The sequence below is a fragment of the Xyrauchen texanus genome, chromosome 20, assembly GCF_025860055.1.
Source record: "Xyrauchen texanus isolate HMW12.3.18 chromosome 20, RBS_HiC_50CHRs, whole genome shotgun sequence".
Taxonomy (NCBI): Eukaryota; Metazoa; Chordata; class Actinopteri; order Cypriniformes; family Catostomidae; genus Xyrauchen; species Xyrauchen texanus.
Window position 1 is genome coordinate 34058833 of NC_068295.1, and position 27181 is coordinate 34086013.

At 38.0% G+C, this 27181-nt stretch overlaps 1 protein-coding gene and 1 long non-coding RNA gene across 2 annotated transcripts in view; one reads left to right on the top strand and one right to left on the bottom strand.

Moving 5' to 3' along the window:
* Window positions 1–27181, top strand: part of thada (THADA armadillo repeat containing) — a 124233-nt gene that overhangs the window by 25184 nt on the left and 71868 nt on the right. The window contains exons 21-26 of the mRNA XM_052151733.1: window positions 44–210; window positions 7123–7232; window positions 15305–15437; window positions 17266–17388; window positions 18053–18175; window positions 22940–23031. Of these exons, the coding sequence (XP_052007693.1) occupies window positions 44–210; window positions 7123–7232; window positions 15305–15437; window positions 17266–17388; window positions 18053–18175; window positions 22940–23031 (748 nt within the window). The remainder of the gene's footprint in view (window positions 1–43; window positions 211–7122; window positions 7233–15304; window positions 15438–17265; window positions 17389–18052; window positions 18176–22939; window positions 23032–27181) is intronic.
* LOC127661153 (uncharacterized) lies at window positions 99–3990 on the bottom strand. The gene is made up of 3 exons (XR_007972738.1): window positions 3794–3990; window positions 508–626; window positions 99–247 (listed from the first exon to the last, which is right to left on the bottom strand). It is a non-coding gene; the product is annotated as an uncharacterized LOC127661153 (long non-coding RNA).

Consider the following 27181-nt stretch of genomic DNA (forward strand, 5'->3'; position numbering starts at 1 on the left):
TTTCTGCAAGTGCTTTGTGTTTGTGTGTGCTAATGTTGTCTAGGTAGTGGTAATGAAGAAGCATTTCGAGTCACAGCTCAGATGGTGTTGGTGTGTTGCTGGAGGTCCATGAAAGAGGTGTCCATGTTACTTGGTCATGTGTGTCAGATCATGCCTCTGAGCTCTCCTCATACACACACTGACAACCGAGGAGTCATCACAGAGGAGCAGGTCAGCCAAACAGAGACACACGCTCAACAGGTTTCACCTAGAGATGTGCAAAACTACATATTTTCACAATCAACTAGTCACTGGGTTACCTTAACTAGTCAACTAATCAGTCTTGTAGAGATAGTTGTCCCAAAAATGTTTTTTTTTTTTTTAAAGTACCCTATGGGGTATGCATACTCCTTTTTTGGGAGTCTGAAGTGCATACACATACACATCAAAGGGAGTCTCTTTTGATGTAAGTCAGTGAATCCAACATCTCAGTTACATAAGCATGTGAGATATAATGGAGAACTGTACCTCATACCTTGAAGTGGAGAGTTTTTCCAGTAAGCTGATCTTTAAGAGCTCAAGGCCGAGAGATGAGACGTCATGGTAATCGCTAATACAGACTTAAATTATGGTCTAGCGAACAACCCCTAAAGAGGAGAGAAAGAGTTACGAGTTGTTCGGAAATGTGAGTCTGCCTGAGATTAAAAAGAAAATGTCAAACGTATTTCCAGTACAGACAATTAAGCTCTCTTCCAAATCCTAGGGAGCTGCCTCACTGTGTACTGTCTTCATAGTCCATAGTACCTTTCAAAGGCAGCATCCTAACTGTCATAACTGAGTGTCTTTGGGTGAATCTCACGCAACCTGTCAAGAATATGTCCAGGTCATATTTCAACCCAAAATTCTTGACAGGTGAGGTTCACCCCTTAAGTGATTTTGAAACTCTCCACACATTGTGCAGTCACTTATGTGCACGGATTATCCACTGGGCCGATTGGGCCATTGCCTTTAAACCCAAGGGGCCTTGGGCTCTAAACCAATTGTTTTTCTTCTTTTTTTAGATATCTATTATGAATCCATGTAAATGTCAGCCTTATGTAAAATATAATTTGTTCGGCCGAATGCATGCTGGACCGCAGCAGCACGAGCGCATGCACTCAAGTGTATGTTTAGGGAATCTGCACACAGGCACAGCAAGTTTATTTGAATGACTACAGACAGAGAATAGCCTTTTATTCACAAAACGCTTCCAAACAACGAGATAATGTGCATTATACCCTGACTGTGTACAATGCTGATTGTTTAAATTAATTTGTTACTGTATTTATGCAACAGAAGTCTTTAAAATGTTTAAGTCCTGCATGCATTAAATGTTTTGATAAAGCAAAGAGGCCTTAATAGTCCAACTATGTGCACGGTAACCTTTTGTAATATGTGGTTAACCTTGAGTTCACGAACAGTTATTCTGTTATTTGTCGGGACCCAGGTATAAAGGATTTTTATTGCCATGGATGCATCAAATACAAACTCAAATTAGCAGGTAATATTGATCTTTGTGACAACTGTAGTAAAAAACCTAGATGCAGCGCAACGAATGGTGAAACAGATTACAGGGATGCATCTCGAGATGCATTTATAAATATTGAAGTTCTATTTAACACAGCGTTTCAAAAATGCGGCGGCCCTGCACGGGACGCTGACAAAAAAAAGAGTGAGATGCTCCGCAATTAGCAAAGTCCTCCGTCCAGTACGTGTTACATAGAAAATAAAAAATTTAAAAAACAGCGCAGACGCATGTGTGAACAGCCCCTAACTCACCTCCTTGAAAAAACTGACCCGAACCTGGCCCAAAACCCAAAGGATTGTCGGGTGCCGTCGGACTCAGATGGGGTTGAAGAACTTTATTACACGTAAATAAAAAACGAAAAGTGATTTAAGGATTCTAACAGTTAACCAAATTCTGACTATCCGTGCACATCCCTATTAATAACGCATGATTTTGCTTCAGTTCATAATTCAGAAGTACGTATAATTTGCTGTGTAATATATTGGTCACTTTTTTCACTGTAGTAATAATAACTATAAAATTATCCAAAATGTTCTACTGTCTATTTGAAAAATCCAACCAAATCTGCCTAGCGTCCTGTAGCGCACATAAAGGTTTATGTATTCGCATTGCTAGTGTCATGCATTATTATTAATGTTTTTATTATTGGGCATGGGGGGCCACCATGGTGTACCGACCCATGGGCCTCTCAGTTCATAATCCGTGCCTGGCCTCAGAAATTGCGCTTCTTGTGAACTGCACAAGATTCGACAATCACATTTTATTACAATAGAGTCCAACGTAATCATCATATATTCCTAAACTAACACCAGGATGTACTCCTACTAACAAAAAAGCATAGCGTACACAAATATTGGGAAACATGATACATTCTGCTGTTCTGTCTGTATCGTGCACACGCTGGGTTTCTCTCACACGGTTTCGTTTTTGACATTGGTTCAGATGACTGTATGTGAGCGTTTTCAGGTGAAGTGAAGAGATACAGTGAGGCAGCTTGCCCTCATCTCTTCCACACCTGGCTCACCGCTTGCAGGTGAAGTTTCCATTCTCCATACAGTAAATCTGCTCCCATGTTTATTATGCCCAGGACATGCGTTGCGTGTAATGATAAGTGTGCTTATCTGTGAAGGATACATCTGGATCTGCCTCTGCCTAAGGTTTTTGAGCAGAGCTGTATATTTACACTAACTGATTCAATATAAACAGTCACCGTACAGTCAGCTGCCTGCGCTTAGTTGGTCGGTTATTTTTCTGTTCGGCGGTAGGATAAACCAGGTGAATGCAGACGTTGTACCATGCTGTGCCCGCCTTCAATTAGCATCTTCCCTCTTAGTACAGCACTTTCATTTCAGACCAACCTGCTGTTTAACAGCCGACTACCTTCCCTGTCCTACATTCTTTCCAAATAGCTTCCTCTTTCCCTGAAGAGCTGGACCACTTCACACACAACTCATTCAGCAGGTTTTTACACCTGAGACTCGCTAAGATACATAAACAAGAACGTTTCCTGCATACGGTATGTATTTGAAACCTCTTGAGTGACTTAGAAACATAAGCACTCAGAGTAAAATGAGGACATGTGTTTGTAACAGTGTTTTTGTATGTTCATCACTGAATAAGGCAAAAATGGCTTTAGGCATAAAGTGAACATTCCCTCTCACAAATGGGCCTTGTCCTGGAAACTAATGCCCTCACCTTAAAGGAATAGCTTACCCAAACAAGTTAGACAAAATGTGTACTCTGCTCTTTCATCCAGAAATTACAAAAAGCACCATAAAAGTAGTATATTTCAAGTCTTCTGAAGCCATATGATAGCTTTGTGTGTGGAATAGACTGAAATTAAAGTCATTATTCAGTGAAAATCAACTCTTAAATCTCTTTGCAAATGTTGCATGCACTCACTTTATGGTGTTTTGACATTTTTGAGCTTAACATCTTTCTTTCCCCATTCACTGTCCTTGTCCCAAATGCTCTTTTCCATACAAATATAAAAATATATAATAAAAAATATATATTTTTAGAGCATTAATAAATCTTTGTTAGTTTATAAAAATAAAATTGTTCATCGTTTGTTCATGTTAGTTCAGAATGCATTGACTAATGTTAACATGTACAACTTTTAATTTTAAAAATGCATTAGTATGTTAAAATGAACAATAAACAAGATTAATAAATGCTGTAAATGTATTGTTTATTGTTAGTTTGTTAAGTAATGTTAACATATAGAACCTTTTTGTAAAGTGTTACCGTTTTGTTTTATAGCACATCCCTCGGAGAGAAGATCTGAGCACTTGTCCAACTGTTTGTATAAACTCTAATTTCTAATTGATGTCTTAAGCTATGAGTATAACTTTGGCAAAGACAACTTGATCAAATGTTCCCACTTTGTTTTCTCTGATGGATCGCTGTAGTTATCCAATCCAGAAAGTAGGCAGGGAGTGAGCAGTCAACATCATTCACACTTACAAACAAATGAAGTTAATCATTTGAATAGTTACTTGATATCTGTGTGAAGCCGGAATTTTGGATTGGTCAACCAGCGGACCTTCTGAATGTTTATTATGTGTCAGTCCCAGAGGCATAGTTTCCAGGGGGGATGGGAGGAGGTAACCCCCCCCCAATAATCAAAACAAGCAAGTACGACCCCCCTAATATTTATGCCGTGATCAATGGAAACATGTAGATGCTTTACGCTGCAACCCCCCCAATATTCAAGCCAAATATACACCCTTGGCCAGTCCGATTGTTATTTTCACTGCTCTGGCCTGCTGAATGACCTCAGCACTTTAACAGATGGAGTGGAATGATTCTGTGATGTCACTGGTGTGGTTACCGTGGCATATTCGCCTGTTATGTAAAGGATGATCTAATGATGCTGCCGGGGTCCACATGGCTTGTGTTTGCGGTTTGTGTTGATGCCTCATACTACATATCTTTTTCCAGGCCACATGTCTTTGGATGGCTAGCACTGAGCGTGTATGTTTATGACAGTCAAGGTTCTATTTCCCGAACGTGTGTGTCCTGCATCTGTTATGTACTCCGTCGCCATGGAAACGCGGCACATGTTTTCGGACTGCTGTGGCGCCATGGCAACTGCAAACAGTTAGTCACATTTCGATGGTGTTTAATTCCTTATTTTAATCACTCATGCTGGATACTAAACCATGTGTAAGAGTAAATGCATTCGCAGTAGGGGATTCTGGGATTTCTTTACCATCCTTTTAGCACCCAAAGAAGTCCTATTCTGGTCATTTAAATGTCATGCACTCTTAAAGGAATTATGATAATATTTAAGATTCAGTACAATTTGAATTTTGTATATGTGGCATAATGTTGATTACCACAAAAATGTATTTGACTAGTCCCTCCATTTCTTAAAAAAATAAAAATACACTTGTGGCACTTACAATGAAAGTCAATGGGGGGCAATTTGTAAATGTTAAAATACTTGCTGTTTAAAAAGTATTGCAATAAGATGCCAACAAAATGTGCCAATTTTACAACTTTATTGTCATGATGATGTAGCGCTGTAAACCCTAAAATGAAAGTAAAATGACGATTTAAAAACCTTACAGAAGTATTAATGTAAGTGCTTTTATAAAATGATAAGCCTCACACTTAAATGCTCCAAAAATTGGCACCATTCACTTCCATTTGTTACCTAGATTTTTCTTTTATAAAGAAAAGGAGGGATACATCGAAATAATTTTTTGTGGTAATCAACATTATGCTGCAAATGCTGTTGATTGAGATGAACTTGTGTTGAACCTGGAATAAGAAACACCATGAAAGACCAATAAAAGTAGTCTATACAACTCGTATGCTATAGTCCATGTCTTCTGAAGCCATACAATAACTTTGTGTGTGGAACAGATGAAAATGTAAGTCATTATTCAATGACAATCTTCACCTCCGTCAAAGCGCATGTCCAGCCAATGCCCACATCCAGATTCAAACATGGCATGATGATGCCATTGTCGGCAAAATGCATTGCATCTTGCTTCTGCTGTAACTGAACTTTCTCATTTAGCTGTTGTATGGCAACATGGAAAAATAATGCAGTGAGGTTTTAGTTCTGCCAAGATGTTCATTTGGTGAGATTTCTCCCGTTCATGCACATCTCTGAAATTCTTGACCCAAGAGAACTCGGCTGGTCGAAGAGCGTTGGTGACTGGTTAAAACTATTTGTGGGTGTGGTTTGAACATGACACAATTTATTTACAATTGTGCGTGCCAATCTAAGTGAGGAGTTGTTACCTAGTTTACTGTCATTAAAATAAACTTTGAAGCCCGTCTCTCAGAGACTGTGTGGAATTATACTTTTTTTTGCAAGATTTGCAACAAATTCTACAAAGCCAGCACGGCCACGACAAATGAGTGGAGAGTTTTTAAAAGCGAAAGAGGCTGTGATAAGTTTAATAAAGAGAGAAAAATCTGCATTATTGACTTCTGGCTGAATCTATGTTAAACACCGTGACATCACCCTAAACAAACTCATTTTAAAATGATGTCGAGTCTAGTAATACAAAATGTTTTGTTAAATCAGCACTTGACTTTTGGTTTAGGTTAGTGGATGTCAGCTGGTTTTGCTTAAAGAGCCAGGTTTAAATGTTGTATTTGTCTAGTTTGCGAAACTCCTTTCAGTGATGCAGTCTTTTGACATCTTCCATCTGCGCCACTTGCAGTCTGTGGCATTTGCATCCAACCTGTAAATCTCCATTTAACTAGAACTGCCTAATTATTAGCAGGTTTAAGTTAATGGAATCAAAACAACAGCATTAGACTTGTTAACCCATAAGTCTCTGAATTCTAGACAAGCAAGAAAAGCTGCTACTGTATTTAGGTCACTGACCCTGACGTGTAATTAGACGACTGTGTTGGGAAATGTTAGGTGCATGTGGAGTGTAAGCAAAGTTTAGTGGTGTTGGTGAAGGGGGGTTGAAAACAAGAAGCATAGGGGCAAAATAAAGTCTGATTGAAGCATTTAAATGGTTGTTTGGAGTACATGGTAAACCGCTGTTCTGCTGCCATGTGGCCCTAAACTGCCACCTGCCTGTGGGATCAAAAACGGGGATGGTCCTGGGTTATGTTTTATTCGTTTTATTTAGATCATTCATTAGCATAATTATCCACCATTAATAATTTAATTGAGAATGCCTTTTTAAATTTGAATAAAAATCATGAATTTCAATAGAACACAACAATCTGATTCTGGAAGTGTAAATCCCATTCATTTATCCCATAGACTAATTGATTTTCAATTATGACTTATACAACTCTAAGACTGATCTTCTTGAGCTACGAGATTGTTCATCAATGGTATATGCATTAGTTTAAACCATCCGTCTGCATTATCTACATTACCCATGCTGCAGGATTTTAGTAAAAGTCTATGGAAGAAATTAATGTGAACTGATTTATCATCAGTTATCACTAATGCACTGATAAATCAACATTTGGGTCAGCCAGATCTGAATATATCTTTGGTCCCAATACATTCTTATGGAGTCGTTTAAGTCACTGTGTTGCAAACTGTATTTCTTGTTACTGAAGAGTGCCTGTTGTCTCTCTCGCAGGTGAAGGCTGTAGGGAAGTATTTTCGGGAGCAGTTACTGCAGTCTCGTCACAGGGGGGCATTTGAACTGGCATACGTGGGCTTTGTTCGGCTCACTGAGATGCTCTGCAGGTAAGCCATCTAAGCTTTGTCCCAAAACACCTAATGCTTACCAAGCCTTAAATTGCTGCCTAGTTAGACAGCTCGCTAGGTTTTGTATCATATCTCTAGTGTCTGTAGTATGGGACTCTGGATGAGTACTTACTGACTTGTTAAGATTTTTTAATTAAAAAAAAGAGATCGCAAACAACAGTTAGTTGATATAGCACATGACCATAAATGTTTTGTTGCCTTTTTACACTATTTCAACTGTGGGGAAAAATGAAAAATGTTATAATCGATATGGCAAGTTGGTCTTGGTTGACTTTATGTGCTTACAAAGCTGCTGTTGCAGAGCAAGTACAAAAATGTGCAACTGCTAGAAAATAGGCAGACATGCTGTAATGAGCATGTCATTCATGCTGCTCTATTATACATATATGTAAGACATGATGCATCAGTTGCTTATGACAAGCTGCTGCACCATTAGACATGCAGTCATCATAAGTCAGATCTAGACCTGTGATGCTGGGATGGAGGAGGGTTTCAGAGTAAGAATTCTCGAGTGAGACCGGCTTTCTGCGTACAACTGTGGCAATTTAAATCTTTTAGTTTTATTATATACAATCCCTTTCCCCTAAAAATAGTTCCTACAAAAAGTGAAAGTTAGAATGTTGCTGTCCAGGTAGGCAGTGAAATGATGCATTTGGGTGTTTCTTGTTTCTGCATGTTTCTTATTGTTTAAATTTATTTGCTAAATTAAACAAATGTTTTCAGCCAATCAGATTGCTTTGGCAGGCTCAACTTTGGTATAATAATGATATAAACATGCATATTGACTTTAGCAGCAAGATAGCCCCCTTGCCATTCCTCAGTCTATTTTTCCCACTAAAACCCAAGCTGTTTTCAACCTGAAGACTTTATTCAGAACAAGTGTGCATCTTTGTAGATCAGGGAGTCAGGAGTTAGCAAGGACAGCTCCACCAGTGTCCCTGATGTTGTGTTTGGCAGCCATGTTTCATACCTGAATCAATCCAACCAACTCCCCTCCTCTTCATCCCTACCTCCTCTCAACTGCTGGGCTGCAAACCAGCGCTGCTCCTGAGGGATTGGCTACAAATAATCAGGAAGTTTGAAAATTGTTAACATCTGGAAATTTAAGATTTAATGATTTCTAGAATGTGGTCTCTGAGCAGAGGTTAAGCGCCACAAGCGTGACATGAATGGGACATTAGGTTTGTTCTGCTTTTATAGTTGTTGAGGGAGCATCTTTTAATGATCTGACTTAATTCCAGCACTCTGCTATGTTCACAATTTCCTCTCCTACTTTTCAGCTCATTGTGGTCTCGTTTTGTTTGTTTAAATCAAATGCATGCGATTGATCGTTTGAGCTTCGATGACTGAGAAAACGAAAACCTACAAGCAAACAAGTACACAAGTTGGCGCTGTGGTCTTGTGGGTAGAGTGTGTTTTCTGATACTTTGGCTACATTCAAACAGCAGCAGAATACAGTTGCTCTTTGGGAAGTTAAATACGATTTTTGTAATCAAAGTTACTTCATTGAATGTTAAGGACTCTGAATAAAATTGAGAATGAATTTGTTTGATGGGCGGTATGAACAGAACTAGTTGCCTGTGAAGTCATTGACAAATGGCATGAGCCACATACTGTCGATTAATAAAGCTGCCGTCACACTACACTTTGAAACTCCATTCAGACGCATTCAAAATCTGATGACCGAAAACACAAGTTCATTCAAACTTGGAGACATTTCACCTGAGATTCAAATGATGAGAAGACCTCTGACAAACAGAAGATCGAAACATCACACTGACCTTTTGGTTTAATACAAAAAAAATATTTCAAATCTGTGTGTTTTTATTGTTGCAGAGTACATGGTATATTTTAACATGGTATTATTTTGAATAAAATCGTATTTCTTTTTTGTGAATTAAAAAAAAAAAAAAAAATTTTTTCAAAACAAAGTTTTGTGCATATTTAGCGAGACAACACTCTTGTTTTGTAGTGTTTAGGAAGAGAAAGAATGGGGAAAAGTAAATTGGAATGAGCTTTTCACTGCATATTTAAAAGGTTGAAAGCAGTGAAAGTTACCCAAAATAGTTTGTTAAAAACAAAATACAAAAACGATGTTTACTACTGTTATGTCTCTAGTAAACACCGGCATTACTCAAAGCTATTGCAAATTAATGAAGTGGATTGACTCTGGTTACCCGTTTACACAGACATCTTCAGTGTCTGAATATGCATACTGCCAAAAGCAGTGTGTCAATTGAGTATTCAGTATTTATAAAACAATAGGCGAGAAATACCTGAATACCAAGAAAATTGTTCTTTGTGGTTAAATTGAACTTGTTTAACAAAACCTGAGTACATTTTTTAGCGAGTATTATTATTATTATTATGCCATATATTTGGGTCACAGAACAATACCTATGTTCCCAGATGAAGTTTGTCCAGGAATGTTTTCCTTTTACTCACTTGCATACCTAAAGAACGTATTTATTATGTTTTTCCTCAAATGCAGTACATACTCTGACTGTACGCTACTATTTGAGCTACATTTGTCTGATGTTGTATGAAGAACAAGACAATTTGAGTCACTATAGTCTGTAAATACAGTTGTCAATCCCAAATACTGATTATGTGAACATGGCCATTGAGCTGTGGCATTCAAGCTATTGATGCGAGTTCAATTCTGGCTTGCGTCATTTCCTGAACCCATTTCCTCCTCTTCTCCCCATTCTTTTCTGTCCTCTTTACTCTATCCTGGTCAATAAAAGGTTCAAACCCAAAAAACATGCAAACACATGCTTAGTCCTGAGGCTCAAACATGTATTATAATAGGCAGAATTTTCAATCCCTGAGGAAGTGGTGTGTGTGGTGTAGAGGCCTGTTTTAGCAGTTCTGTCTGTATGGCGGCTTTGATGTGCTGCTTTTATTTATTTTTATTTTTTTTACCCTTTTTTCCACAGTAATGTCAATCATTCTTAGCTTGCCAACGCCGGAGTCCCTTCTGACCAGCGGATTGGACCCTCAACGCTCTAAGGTTGTGCGCTTGTGTCAATTGCTTGGTGCACATCATCATCGTTTCCATACTATCGGTTACTGTTTATGGGTTTATCATGACTGGGAATGGAAGCAGTGAGTGCTTTTCACACTTCGGGAAACTGGCCTTTCAGCCACATTCCCATGAATGGGCCTGAGGGTCGGATCTGACACGGTCACATTTTTTTAGATGATGCATTGCAAGTTGGGTCAATTGGTCCCTCTGAGCCCCAGATAATTTCTTCCCATTGCGGGACATCTGGTTCTTCTTCAGTGTCTGTGTCATCACACTCGCTCTCAGTGCCATCTACATAAGTGACCTGAACCATTCTCAGTTTACTCTGGTACATAGTGGTAGAGCGGCAGTGAAGCAGATGTGGTTTGGTTTTCGGAATTAGTTTTTCTCTGTGTAAGCTGTCACTTCAGAGACTCTGCTTCCTTTTCCTTTTTTTTAAGTTAATTCTTTAAGTCTTTAGTCCAAACCAGTTATTCTTCCCTCCTTAGTACCTTAGTTTCATCTTTTTTTAGCTGGTTCTTTAATGACTTTCGTCTGCGACACTTGACCCATATTATCAGCGGCCCTTCGATGACCACACCTTTTTCTTTGTTGGCAACACAAGATTATTTTCGGTGACCAGTAATCTCCCATCTTTTTTGTTATAAAAATTTGTTTTATGGATTCCATCCATAAAACAGATAAACAGAATATAAAATATGGAATCAGTTATATAAATTAACCCCCACCCTCACTCGACACCAACAAGAACTACAGTGGTCACTTACAATTATAACATAAAAATATATACATATATATTCTAAAACAAATAAAAAAATAACAAGGGTGCACGTACACATCAAATTAAAAATCAAAAATCCCTCTCCACTGCCCCTCCCCGAGAACTCTCCAAAAGTTCTAAATATCCACCCCACTTCCTATTAAACAAATCCCATTTTCCCAACCTTCTATAAATCACCTCCTCAAATACTGCCACGCCACCAATCTCCCCGCACCACTTCCAAAACAAGGGTGCCCCAGCCGTCGTCATCCCCCTGAGAATGATTCACCTGGCAAACATAACTCCGGCCAAGACACAAACTTTCATGTGGCTATCCCCAAAATTAATGACCACCCATCACCCAAAATGCAGAGCCTTCAGATTTAGACCAATTGACTAAGTATCCTGAGAACTTAGAAAAAGATTTAATAATTCTGTGGAGTCAAGGCATATCTCTAGATATATTATATCTACGTAAAGCAAAAGCTTATGTGCCATACCGCCCGCCATCACCCCTGGAAAATCATCCTCCTTTCTTATCATGGCTGCTAAGTAAGGTCATCTGAAATTCATCAATTAGTTTGAACCCATATATTTCCAACATTTACAAAAAGATAATCCCATTCTACCATATCAAATGCCTTTTCAGCATCAAGTGAGATGGCAGCATTAAGAGTCTGGTCATTTGCCACTGACCACATAATACTGATGAAATGCCTAATGTTATCAGAAGAGCTCCGGCCCAAATTAACCCCACCTTATCTACCTGTAGGCAAGGCCTTGATTACCTCGTCAAGCTCCTCCAAGGTTATCTCAGAATCAAGGGAATTGATTTGTTTCATCATCAGTTTAGGGATTTCCAATGGTTCCACAAATTTTTGATATCTTCATCGGTAGACGAAGATGAGGAACTGTGAAGATCAAGAGAGAAATCTTTAATAGCATTATTAATATAAATGGCTGAGGTAAATATTTCGCCACCAGCAGATTTCACTGAGGGAATAGTAGAAAAAGACTCTGTTTGCTGTTTCCTTGCTTTGTCCCCCGACTCAAAGTATTACTGTCTTCCCCTGAATAGCCATAAATCCACCTTCCGCAATTTTTTTTTATTATATCTGTATTTCAGTTGGGTCAATTCTCTGAGGCCATCAGATGACATTTGGCGCTTCAGCTCTGCCTCTGGATTTTTAATATTCTCTTCAAACTTGAGTTCTCTTGCTTTGGATTTTTTTGATGAATGAGCCATACTGTATGATCTGGCCCCTAAGACCTGCCTTAAGTGCCTCCCAAGCCACGCCCACAGAGGATACTAAAGACCAGTTGGTCTCCATATAAACCCTGATTTCAATCTTTAACATTTGTTGGAAATCAGGATTTTGCAAAAGAGATCCATTAAAGTGGCAACTATATGATTTTTTTTCTCCTTATTTGGAAACACCCCTAAACTCACCAGGGTTTGATCTGAAACTAAGATGTTTCCAATTGAGCAATGAACAACAGATGAAATGAGGGACTTGGATATCAAGAAAAAAATCTATTCTAGAATAAATCTTATAGGCCGATAAAGTCCCTCCCAGATGGGTTTAAAAGTCTCCAAATATCTGTGAGACCAAGATTTTTACACATCCTGTGAAGCATCAATGTTGCTCTGGGGGGCTTGCACACTTTTGCTTCACTGTGATCAAGGACTGAGTCCATCAACAGATTAAGGTCTCCTCCCAATATTATTTCATGAGTGGTGCCAGCGACTTACAGCATCCCTTCAGTATCGCCCTGATCATCAGCGTTGGGTGCATAAATATTAGCCAAAATCAACCTTTGCCCCTGAATTTCTGCTAAAACAATAATGACTCTTCTAATTTATCTTTAATCTGTTTGAGACATTTAAATTGTAGATGTTTACTTATCAATGTAATGACTGCCCTGCTCTTACTTGAGCCAGCACTGATGAAAACATGTCCACCCCATATTTTTCCCATATTTTTCATCTTCCTGCATGGAAAAATGAGTTTCTTGAAGAAACGAAGTATGAATGAGACTCCAGTGGTTCAGAAGACTCAGTCTATTTGTCTTTATTGATCTTCATAGGCAGAGTGCAAAATCAAAGTGTTTCAGAAGAACCGAGCTTGGAGCTTTTTATATAACTATGTGCATGCGTGTATGTGTGTTTTTTCTAAGGTGTGGTGTGTGTGTGTTCAGCCAAGAGCCTTTGGGGCCTTGACAGTTTCTGCTTCTGGTTATCTAGTGTCTGCTAGTGTCTGGCACTGTGTTTCTCCCACACATTCCAACTCTTTTCCCAGCAGTGAAAATACAGTCTAAGCACAGTATGTTTTAAACAGTTCTACATAGAAAAATAGCATATACCAAATTATAGTAAAAATAGCATATACAACAGTCTGGAGAAAGAAAATCACATGGCCTCACCGATAACCACTGAGCCTGTTATGAGGTGTTGATTGCGGGGCATTCAACCGCTGCCTTTTGAAATGTTTAGGGTGGTATGTTGGTATGAGTTTGTGTGTGTGTGTGTGTGTGTGTGTGTGTGTGTATCTGTCAATAGACTGAAAAACCTGCCAAGCCTATAAATTTACAGATATTTTTAGATTATTGGAATCGACCGATAATTAGTATCCCTGCCAAATTTTTTGTGATCAACTGATATCTAATATACCTGCCAGGCTAATTAACTGACTGATTATTGGGATCTACCGATAACTGCTATATGTGCCAATGGACTGATATATCTGCCAGGCCAAAATATTGTCCAATATGTTGAGATTATTGGGATCGACCGATAACTGATATACCTGCCATTAGATTTAGACACCTGCTATGCCAATTCATTGAATGCCATTTTGTGATTATTTTGATTGCACTATAACTGATATAGTTGCCAGAAGACATAGTGTATATACTTGTCAGGCTGATTTATTGACTGAGATTATTGGGATTGACTGATAACTGGTAGACCTGCCAATGGACTGATACACTTGCCAGGCCAATTAATTGACCAATATTTTGAGATTTTTCAGATATGTTGATATCGGAGCCTGTCGTTCCACCAATTGTCAGCTCCAAAATCTACCTAAAATACAGCCTTGTCAATGGACAATGCAAATGTTTTGTTTTCAAATATTAGTGATAATTTTGAGTAAATAATCTGTAAACTAAATTTTCATTTAAATCCATCTGTTTTGTGTACATCTTATTTACTATTAATACATTTAATATAATCAGCATTATATTAGTTATTGGTATTAGTTTTGACCGTGAGCTCATACGGACACGTTCGATGCATGCGCACTACAACTGTTTTGTGATACTCATTTAACACAGTCACCGGCATGCACATGAGCTTACAGTGAACAAAAATGTGGACTGTCCGCTTGTCTAGAAAAATAAGGCTGCACGTGGACAGTCCGCGTGTGTACTGTACCAATGACAAAATTTGTGTCACAAGCACTGTGCGAAATGGGCCTTAACCCAGAAAACCCAAGCATTTTGGTTTCCACTCACATTTACTTCATAAAATGTAAAATTATAAAGAAAATGTAAAATGTAAAAATGCACTATATGAGGTTTTTTATTAAGAGGCGTAACAATTTAGATAGCTTCAGGATGTGTGCCAGTGTTTAGTCACGTATTAACAACTCTTTGACCAAACTAATATGTAACATCACAGTCTCGTGAATAAGGTATCAGCTGATAAATCCTTTTCCTGTAGCATTTGCTTCAATCACTTTCACAATCCAGGGTTAATAAGAACTAAACCTTTGGTTTAATACTTTAACCATTGTGTCTGACAGTGGCTTACAGTCCCAGTAGATTAAGTTCTTTAGGATCAACAATAGAGTCAGTCACCTCTGGATTCTACAAATACTGTTTTTAAAAATGTATGTTTATCTTCAGTATTGTTCCACACAAGTATAACTTGGCTCTAGTCTACCATTTTTTCCTGTTTAGTGTGAACTAAAACTAAATTAAATTCTATTGTTAAAACTTTGCTTTGGTATCACATTTGGATCCGATTTAGTTTTCAGATTGCTTAGAAAACATTGAAACTGTTGACAAATGTGGAATAATATTATATTAGAGAACGTATCAGATTATGGGACACTGGGAACCACACAAACTTTGATGCCACAGTGCTGGGAGCTAATGCCATGTTCATATTTCCACAACAAGGAATTATGTGGATTTGCCTCTAATCTGTGCCCTCTTAATCTCTCTTTCTCTCTGTATGTGTGTGTGTGTGTGTGTTAGGAGTGGAAGTGCTATGCTCCAGCAGCTCCCAGCACACTGGCTGAAGGAAGTTCTCGAGGAGGTGAAGTGCAGCGACCCCTCCTCTAAACTCTGTGCGACCCGCCGCAGTGCAGGAATACCTTTCTATATCCAGGTCAGTCCTTTGGCCCTTTTAAATATGATTCAAATTATTTACGTTCACATGAAACGAAGACACAGTCACGCTAGTGGCCTAAACAAGCTAATTTATTCTATAATGGTGGTCCCCTCTCATGTTGAGGTCACATGACCAGCAGAATACTACTCACTTTCTCAATGCAAAAAAACAAGGTTTAGAGAAACTTTTAGATAATTATAGTATGTACTATAGATATATGCATATGTACACAAGCACTTTTACTCTTGATGCATTGTGATACGTCATTCTTTTCCGGTGTAACTGTAGATGATATGGTTGCCAAGCAAATTAGCAGTTTTCATGAGGTTCCAAAAGAAAAGATGATAATAATGTGATAAAATCCCTTTCATTTGTTTAATTTTAAATAATTTCATTTTATTTTTTAAAACTATAACCAACTCTGCCAACTGTTGCACACAAACTCTTCCAGTGACCGCTTCATAAACTATAATAAGTGATTTTAATTTAATGCATTGTGACTTGCTGCTCGTGGCTGGTATAGGCATAGTGTAACTGTAGTTTGTTTATGAAGCAAAGTTGCAACTTAATTTATGTAGAAAGTAAAACCATGCCCCTAAAGTCCAATTTAAGTTGTTTACATATTTAATTCACTTAATTATCAAAAACCTACATTACTATGTGGTTGTGTAATATTTAAATCATTTTTGGTAAGAATTTCCAGCAAAAAATAACTATATTATGATCTAAAGTTAACACGATATTAAATTACTCATACCATAATATATGTTTTGGTCATACTACCCACACCTAGTTGCGGTTTGGCAGCCTCTAAAGATTCCCACCACTAGCAATTAGTTTTATCAGTGTTATCTGAACATCTGTGGATCAGTAATTGATTTTTTTTTATCAAGTTTTTATGATGGACATCTTCCCCAGTGGGCGGCCCTCTGAGAGGTCAAAATAGCTGAATACTGAAGTCAAGGAAAAATGAGCTTTCAGATTTGGAACACAAGACAAAGAGAGGGATTTAGCAGAGAATAAGACAGGGAGAGGATGGATAAACTCAACACCTTGGCATGAATTTACATTCCTGTGGCATGTTCAGGAAAAGGTGGGCCTGCACAGCGAGTTCACGCACTTTTGGTTCGTGGCTCACAGGGACAAGAAGAGAAAAATATAGTTAAATACTGCGAGTCATTTTCCTGTGTCATGCTGTCATTCACTGTCCCCCGTCTAAAAGAAATATTACAGGTTAAATACATGTTAAGCTCTGTCAACAGCATCCGTGGCATGCTTGTGATTACCACAGACCAATTTTCCTCCTTTAGTTTGTAAAAATGCACACATAGAAGATTAACAGGCAAGCATGCAACACTGCAGATAAATATGTAACCATAACACAAAAGCAGACAGTTTAAAACAATATTTGACCTGACAGCAAACCAGTGCGTCTCCTTGTGAACCTTGTCTTTCTGAAGTTAAATTGAATCTTTCAACTTATGTCATGAGTGACTATAAAAGTAAGCCTTGCATCTGTGCAAGGGTTCCACTAAGGGACGTGATGTAACTATCTGAAAAGCACTGTGTACGTCAAAGTCCACTTACATGAATTAAATTGTATTAACACCTAACATAGAAGTAACTTCACCTAGAAAACTAGTTCCACCTCAAAGGGCCAATGTATACAACTTCATAGCTCAAATAACAAACATGAACATACCGAAAAAATCATGCAGATGCGTTAACGGATATACAATCTTCACGTTTCTGCTTTTACACTCTTCTACTCTACTTACCTTGCCTAGTTATTACTATTGTATCTTAATGTGTCTGTAATGTGAAGGCCCTGCTGTCATCTGAACCCAAGTCCTCCAGCTGTAGACTTCTGAAGATGACTATGAGATCTCTGACAACATTGGCCATGCCCTCTGATGATGGAGCTACTGATAGCAGCACAGTGCCTCAGGTGGACACACACACACACACACACACACACACACACACACACACACGTTGGTGCAGCTATCATTATGAGGATTCTCCATAGACATAAGGATTTATATACTGTACAAACTGTGGACACTAGAAACCATATTTATAGCATAATACCCTTCTAATTACCAGTTTGTAACCTAAAAAAAGTCCTCGTAGACCACTCAAACCTGCCCACACACACACACACAATCATATTCACACACACACACATGTTGGTCTACCTATCATTATGAGGACTTTCCATAGACATAATGACTTTTATACTGTATAAACTATAGATTCTATCCTCTAAACCTAACACAACCCCTAAACCTAACCCTCACAGAAAACCTTCTGCATTTTTACATTTTCAAAAAAACATTGTTTAGTATGATTTTTAAGCAATTTGAATTATGGGGACACTATAAATGTCCTCATAAATCGCATTTATAGCATAATAACCTTGTAATTACCAGTTTGTAACTTACAAAATTGTCCTTGTAAATCACAAAACACACACACACACACACACACACACACACACACACACATTCACACTGGTTCTCCAAAAGGAAATTCAGTTTGGACTCATTAAGAGTAGCAGGCATTAAAATCTACCATTAGATCTGATCACTTATTGTTTGTTCGACATACAGGTCCACGCTCTGAATATCCTGCGGGCTCTGTATCGAGATACACGTCTGGGAGAGAACATTGTGCCTTTTGTGTCAGAGGGCATGCAAGCTGCAATTCTGGGGTTCACCTCTCCTGTGTGGGCTGTAAGTGTCTGTTTTAGTCATATTACAAACCATCAACCTAATTAACAATCCCATTTTCTTATTTCTGTACCTCTCACTTTCTATGTCAGGTGCTTGACTAACCAAAAAGTACCATTGTATTGAAGGAATAGTTCAACCAAAAATAAAAATTCTCATCGTTTACTCGGCTTCATGCCATCCCAGATGTGTTTGACTTTCTTTCTTCTGCTGATCACAAATAAAGATTTTTAAAGAATATTTCAGCTCTGTAGGTCTATATAATGCAAGTGAATGGTGGCCAGAAGCGTGATTCTGTAGGTGTGGGTGATAAACATATCATAGCAAGTAGAATATGAATCGGCAACAAAAAATACAATATATAAAAGAAGAATGTGGAAGTGAAAGTGAAGATCTATAGTGAAAAAGTGATATGATAAGAGAGGAACATGTCAATATTTAAGTCCTTTTTCTCTTTAGATCTTTACTTTTGTACTTTAATGCCATTGGATTGAAAAGTGGAATTTGCATTTCACTGAAGCACCAGTTCTTTGGCATTTTTGAGCTGTGGCAACCATCTGGTTGATGCAGATTGGAGTCCAGTCTGCAAAGTATTCTGATAGCATTCCCTTCCCTCCCCAATTATTTCCTGCTACTTGTCACTGGATATGTCCAGTAAAGAGGCAAAATATTAAGTGTACATACAGCGACTTCAAAAGAGACAGTATTTGAACATTTAGCCACACTTGAAAATGTATGATTGTCAGTGCATTAGATAAAATAGCAAACCAAATGACATTTCTTCAAGAAAGTTGGCACAATTACAGATTTCAAGTAAATATTTTCATATAAAGAAGTTAGGTTACTAAAAATGAGGTATAAAAGGTTAGGCATTAAAAGAATGTTCAAGGAATATTCCAGGTTTAATACAAGTTAAGCTCAATCGGCAGCATTTGTGGCATAATGTTGATTTCCACAAAAATAATTTCGATTTGTCCCTCCTTTTAAAAAAGCAAACATAGAAGTAACAGTAAGGCACTTACAATGGAACTGAATGGGGCCAAATAATTTTTTGTAGGGGGGTGGGGGGGTCGTCCTAGAGCTGTGTACTGTAACTCCTTCCTTGATGCTTGTCCCTCTCTCCTCTCATTCTCACACTGATTTGTTCACCGTTTTCCTTACATGCACCGCTCTGTCAGGCAGTAACTGCTGCTGAGGTACTGACGGTTTAATAATTAAAGTGAATGAGAGCACAGGGGGACAGGAGCCATACGTGCAGACACACACACAGCTGTGCGGTGGTCCTGGCCCATTGCCTTGGATTGCTTTCTTTGATCACCTCCACATGGGCGGCACGGCTCCCACAGGTCACCATGGCGACAACTCCAGGTCACATTCCTGCGCCCCCATACCTGTCCACCTCCCTTGCATCTCTTTCATATGTCTCTCCTCACTTCATTTTCTTATCAGTCCATTCTTTTTGAGTAATTTTCCCATACTTTCAAGATGCCAGGTGATCTACTACTGTTCTTAGCCAGTTTTCACTCCTGCATCATAGTGCAGCTCAAGCCACCAAGCTTTACTGTACAGTACAGTAAGCCTAATCCCTCCCAGAATGCAGTAGTCAGCCACGGAGAACTTAAAATGAGATTTACACTCAGTTTTCTTGTAGCCTGTTTGGAATGTTTCTTAAGCTGATGTAATAATATGATCAAAGTCATGAGATGGCAACATTTCGAATATAAACTTTGATTTGTCCAGCATTACTTTGGACATGAAATCTGGCTTCTTATGTTGCTCCTATGACTGCATGATGTGAGCTTTGTGACTAAGCTCTCTTGGGAACCGTTCGGCTGTAACACCAATTTTTGCATTGATTCGGTCTCAAGGTTTATCATGTGCTCTCACTTATTGCTCTCTCATGTTAATGTAATACTGTTAGCCAAAGGCTGAATAATACATAGGGCTGGGTGGTATTTTGAAAATTAATGCTGAAGTGCTTCTATCCAAAATGAATATCCATTTACAACTACAAGTAAGCCATTTGTAGGTTAATTTTCTCAATAACTGGAAACAGTCTCTGTGGCACTATAAAAATGAATTTGTTTTGAGTGAGCAGTCCAGCCCAACACAACAACATTGGCACAACCAATGGCGTGGCTTTGGGGCAGGGGCTATCTGTTTGTTTGATCATTGAAAGATGTGGAGCTTATTAAGAAGGATATTTGAAAACCGTGCTTATTTTTGCAGTTTCGTTTAGTGGTGCTAGTAGTAGAGAAATTAAACACTTCACCTTTAATTATATTTATCAAGATTTTGTTTGTGATATGAAATTAAAGTGTAATGGTAGCCAGCTGGTACATGATAGTTGTGCAGTGTGTAAACCTCACACTCCTGGCCTTAAGAGAAGCACAAGCGACCGAGGTTAGAGGCCATGGCTTTTATAGCCTCTTTGCTAGCACGTCCAACTCCCAGGCTTATATCCTGCTTGGGGTGGGTCAGTAGGTGACATAAGCATCATTGTGAATATCGTGATGATTTTAATGAATCTTTAAATTAATCTTGGCCATTACATTTCATAAATTCTGTGTCACTAGTTTCACAATCCCTCCCTGTCTCACAACTTGCGAATATAAGAGTGTGAAGTCTTATTTTTAATTATTATTTTTCTCCCGGTTTCTCCCAGTTGGAATGCCCAATTCCCATTTCTTAGTAGGTCCTTGTGGTGGCGTGGTTACTCACCCCAATCCGGAAGGTGGAGGACAAGACTCAGTTGCCTCCGCTTCTGGGACAGTCAATCCGTGCATCTTATCACGTGGCTCGCTGTGCATGACATCGCGGAGACTCACAGCATATGGAGGCTCATGCTACTCTCCGTGATCCACGCACAACTTACCATGCGCCACACTGAGAGCGAGAACCCCTAATTTTGACCACGAGGATGTTACCCCATGTGACTCTACCCCCCCCCCCCCCTAGCAACTGGGCCAATTTGGTTGCTTAGGAGACCTGGCTGGAGTCACTCAGCACACCCTGGATTAAAACTCATGACTCCATGGGTGATAGTCAGCGTCAATACTCGCTGAGCTACCCAGGCCACAGAGTGTTTAGTCTTAAACTTCAGTAGCAAAATAAAATGGTGTTTGAGTTGGCATATTCATTTCCATGTATCAGTTCAAATCCGATTAAAAAATTTTTTTATTAAAAAGTCAAATGTAACTATTTGTTTGTCATTACTCAAAAATATTCTTGGAAGTCCCCATTTGAGCTTTACCTTTAAATATAAATGACCACAGTGGTTGTTTGCTCAAAATGATAGTTGCTTCAATTTAGAAAAAAACAAAGCCATTATATATAATATGATATATAATTTGAGTGTCATCAACTAAAAATCTTTGAGAGAATTTTATGTATATATTACATAAACTGGTAGCCAATATTTTGTAATGATGTCCAGATTTTGCTCATTTGGAAAGAAATTGGTACTTTTATTTACCAAAGTTGCATTCAACCTATCGCAATGTATATTCAAGACATTAATAACATGAAAAAATTACTATTATAATTTGAAAAAAAAAAAAAAAAACTACTACAAAGAGTTCTCATCAAAAAATCCTCCATGTGCAGCACTGACAGCTTTGCAGATCCTTGACGTTCCATCTGTCAGTTTGTCCAGAAACACACTTCCTGTAGCACTTGCCATAGATGTGACTGTCTTATCGGGCACTTCTCACACACCTTACAGTCTAGCTGATCCCACAAAAGCTCAATGGGGTTAAGATCCATAACACTCTTTTCCAATTATCTGTTGTCCAATGTCTGTTTATTTGCCAACTCTAATCTTTTCTTTTTGTTTTTCTGTTTCTGAAGTTGTTTAGTTGTACATCTGGACTTCCACATCTCTTTCTGTCCTTGTTAGAGCCAGTTGTCCTTTGTCTTTGAAGACTGTGGTGTACACCTCTGAATGAAATATATATATATATTTTTTGGCAATTTCAAGCATTATATAGCCTTCAATCCTCAAAACAATGATTGACTGATGAGTATCTAGAGAAAGCTGTTACTTTTTTGCCATTTTTGTCTTAATATTGATCTTATGACATGCCAGTCTATTGCATACTGTGATAACACAAAGAAAATGTTAAGCTTCATTTAATGAAACTAATTTCTTTCAACTGTGTTTGATATAATGGCAAGTGATTTTCTAATACCAAATTAGCAATTTAGCATGTTGGAGTGATGGCTGCTGGAAATGGGGCCTGTCTAGATCTGATAAAAAAATCTATATTTTTTATGTTATTAATGTCCTGACTATACTTTGTGATAAGTTGAATGCCACTTTGGTGAATTAAAGTACCTATTTCATTCATAAACAGCAAAATCTGTACATTATTCCAAACTTTTAGCAGCCAGTGTGTGTGTGTGTGTGTGTGTGTGTGTGTGTGTATGTATGTATGTATGTATGTATGTATGTATATATATCTCTGTGTGTGTGTGTGTGTGTGTATATGTGTATATATATATATATATATATATATATATATATATATATATATATATATATATATATATATATATATATATATATATACATATATATACATACATCAGAATCAGCTTTATTGCCAAGCACACTTACACACACACACAAGGAATTTGTCTTTGTGACAGGAGCTTCCAGTGTGCAACAATACAGTAACAAGACTAAAAATAATTATAAAAAATAAACTAAAATTGAAATGTGTATATATGACTGATTGATGTCACTTTGTCTGTTTCTCCTTCCAGGTAAGGAACTCCTCGACTCTTTTGTTCAGCACTCTCATTACAAGGATATTCGGGGTAAAGAAAGGAAAGGATGAACACTCCAAAAAGAACAGGTGTGACTTCACTTTTGACTTCAAGGGTCTTTCCCAACACCCTTTCCTGTAGCATGTCATCCGGGACAGTCTCTACTACACTGTCCCTGCAAAAACTCCCAAGATCTTTTTCACTCCAAACGTGGAGACCAATAATATGCCATTGTAAAACGCTGATAAATTCACATCAGTGTCACAACTTTTTTATTAATGTGCCAAGTTGCTATATTGCTTGACAACCATAAACACCATACAGTGGTGGAAGAAATGTTGAATCAGATTTTTATTAGTAATAAATGTAACTATTTTGTGAACATTGGTGTCTTTTATCATATTGCTGTTCTTACAGTTTTATAAAAGCAATAAGCTATGAGAGGCAGTGCGTTACATTGATTTTACCATGGTTGAGGGGGTTGGTTTTAGGCAGTCTACTTTGTGACATTTGCTTTAATATTTAGTGAGTTTTTTTTTGGTTTTGCCAAGTAAAAATTTGAAGGCTTGGTGCAGCAGAACTTCACTCTCTATGTAAATAGGCCTTTTAGTTTGTTGATCAGGCCAGTTCTCATGTGTGACCCTGCTCTGTTAGGGGTTGTTCACTAGGGGGCACTGCAATTCTATGCCTTTTCTTTTTCCAGTCTTCCATTCCAGTCATCAATCTCTGTCTTATGTTGGCCTACAGAGCATTGACAACATCCAGCCCCTTAAATGTTCTGAATGTTCTTTCCAACTCCATGTTTGCCTTTATTTGTCAGTGTTCTGACTTTCTCTACTCATCCCATGTTTATCCTCCTCGCAAAGACTTTGAAAGCTTTGAAAGGCATTTGAGTTGAGATTGCTTGTGGGGTTAACGCTCTAAAATATATCTTTCATGCATATTTATCTATTGTGTAATAGAGAGAATGCTAACAATATCTTTCTCCAGCTCTCATGCACAAACAAATGGGACAATTCAAAAAGAGCAGAGAATAATGATAAATTCACCATGTAAAACTTAAAACTAAATTAATACAATAAAGATGCATTGTAAAGAGATTAAAGTAATAATAAAAGGAACATGTTTTCGACTTAGACGATAGCGCTGCCACTGCTAATTCATGCAAATAACCACTGGCTATTCTCCCTCTGTGGACGTGCTTTAATGAGGGAGTCACGGGATTAAAACATTGTTAGCCTTCTCGCCATTTGACCGGCAGTGTTAATAGGAGCTGCAACATAACACATCGTTTCATTCACATAAGAAGTAATAAAGTCTGATGTTTGTGAATCAAATGACGTGAAGCCATCTCGTAAATGTTGTCAGAGAGGAGGCTCACTGTCTAAGACTTTGAAAACCCCTTAACTTGATCATGGGGTAAGTGAATAAGGCGCAGGGCTTTGGGCTGAAATACCACGCTTAAAAGTGGCGCATCTATTTAGTACATTCGCCACACAAACATTGACACACTTGCACTCATCTTGCTCACACCCTTATTAGCTGACAACACAAGTGATTCAGTTGTCAAGTGCCGTTCCCCTCCAGTGTGACTGGGTTGACCGTGACTCCTGATCCCTGGAAACCACAGGACGGGGCGGGTGGGCTGTGATGGGACCTCCTGCTGTGGTGACTGCTGTGTGTCAACTCTCTAATCTCATCCGAACCAGTGGAGCGTGAGCTGTTGCAAGAATGTACTGGTGCATTCTGGGGTTGCACACAGAGAGGTCATGGCTGCAGTGAGGAAAGACTAAAAAGGAGTGGCTTTGGCCTCGTTGAGGAGCAATAATCGCTCACTCATGAGCTCATGGTTTGTTTTGATTAATTGGTGTGCTGATTAGACTTAATTGCATGCCATTATGACACAAGCCAGTGCATCGGAATACCTCACACTTCAAAGAATCCATGTGGTCACAGGTCAGCTGACTGTGGCATTTCACTTGCAGATTACCCTGGGATTTGTTAAAAAACTCAAAAAAAGCTGTGTCATAATCACATAGTCATTCAACCTTTGCTTAAAGTTGTTTTGTTAAATTGCTTTCACTTTATCTGCACAATCTCTCCAAGCCTTTTTTTCTAGAATGGTTCTGGATTATTTCTCATTGGCATGTGTGATTTTGTTTTTTGCGTGTGTGAGTAATTGCACACTTTGTTCTTGCGCGTCTTGTTTCTGCGTACTTGTTTTTTCAGTTCACAGCGAGTTGGTGTTTGTGTGTGCAAGAGTTGTGTTTATGTGCTGATAAGTACTTGCAAAACATTTTGACAAGTAGTCTTTAGTTGTGTCTTCACGCTCAAAGGCTTTTCGGAATAACATTCTACCATACTACTCCCTGTTGCTGCAGAATAGAGAATGTTTACTGTGCATAGTATGCAAATATATAAAGTATATAGAGTACACTGCATGCAATACTGTGTTCAGCAATGCTGTTGTCTTGATCTTGCATTTCCAATGTTATGAATGTTCTGGAAATAATATCAGCCATCATTTTCAACATGTCTGTTGACTCATTTGATCAAGCTGCCAAAAATCGAGACATTTTACTCAAAATTAGACTTTAAATGCACAAAAACAGTTTGTTCATGTGATAACAATGCATTCTGTTTCATGTACTATATATATTAGGCAGTATACATTGTATACTGCAAAGTGTTCAGTAAGTTGTAAGCTAGTTTTCCTTTCAGGACAAAGTCATAGAGAAGAAAAAAGGGATGTGTGTAACTGTGACCTTTTAGACTCAAACTCAAACACACCAAATGTTTGCAGGCTCTATACCTAAATAATAAATCCAGAGTTTTATAGCTTGTAATGGCATTGGTTTATCAAATCTTAGTGTTTGTTAATAGCTGTGCTGTTGTGTGCGTAATTTTAAAATGTTTGCATTGGGTTGGTTTTGCTATTCAAACATGTGTTTGACATTAGTTTTGATGCTTTGCATAACTATAAAACCATCTACAACAAACACAAAAATGTAGCAAAAATGTTTGAATTTATCTTTAGCAATATAACAATTATAATGATCAAAACAAAACCAAAACCAGTACAAGGTTTGTTTCTTTGCTCTCTTTGAAAAAGATGAAAACGAAATGTTTGATTTACATCTGGATAACCAAAACACATCAGTCTTCATCAGTGTTATTTTAACTTTTGTTATATGTGCTATTATGATTTCAGTAGTGCATAAATGAAGCATATAAACAAAACTAACGCCTCTATCATCTTCTTGCATAATTTTTACTAATTTTACCTTTTATAAATGTGTGCCTTCGTAATAGCTTGATTAGCTACTTTTGCATTGAAAACATCCTATTTTTTATTCATTTTCGCTTCATCAGAATCAGATTGGATGACAGTTTGTTGCTCTTCAAACCTTCCTTTGCTGAGCAATGTCAGCTTACGAACAATACTAAAAATATGTTTGTTTCCTGTTGTTCTGATGTCCTGCATTTTGACTGTACTGTAAACAAATTAGCTAAAGAAATACTGTAGTCTAGTGTGTATGGTCAGTGCTTGTGGTTTGAATGCCAAGTGCAACCTGAATCTTGTAAACATGCATGTGCACACACACACACACACACACACACACACACGTTGGTGCAGCTATCCTTATGAGGAATCTCCACAGACATAATGATTTTTATTCTGTACAAACTATAGATTCTTTCCCCTAACCCTCACAAAAAACTTTCAATTAAACATGCCAACACACACACCTAACTCTTTTTCCTAACTCTTTTTGCATATGGTTTTGTCTGTATTGAAAATCTGATATTCAAAATTTAATTTAAATGCGGAAATAAATGTGGAAAATTTCAAACAAAGCTACAGACGTAATATAAAAATGTAAGATTCAGAACTTTTTTATTGCACTTATCAAATATGAACATTTGTGACTTTGACTATGTTATCTCCTTTGTACAATAAATCTGATTATATTGCTTCTATTGAAGCACACAAGATGCTCTTTGGAATATTCTCAGATCATGCTAGATAACATGATCATCAGGTTTTGCATAAACTTGTTAAGTTCATGCCAGCTTAAGTACATGCTGCCATTGAAGCAAACGTGTATACTAATAAATACTAATGATATTTAAATAATATCACATGAGCAAGAGTGTGATATGGCCCTACATCAGCACTGCTGTGATTCGGTTGCAGGCATGAGGCCGCAGGCCGAGTACCGTAGGTAATCGCAGCAG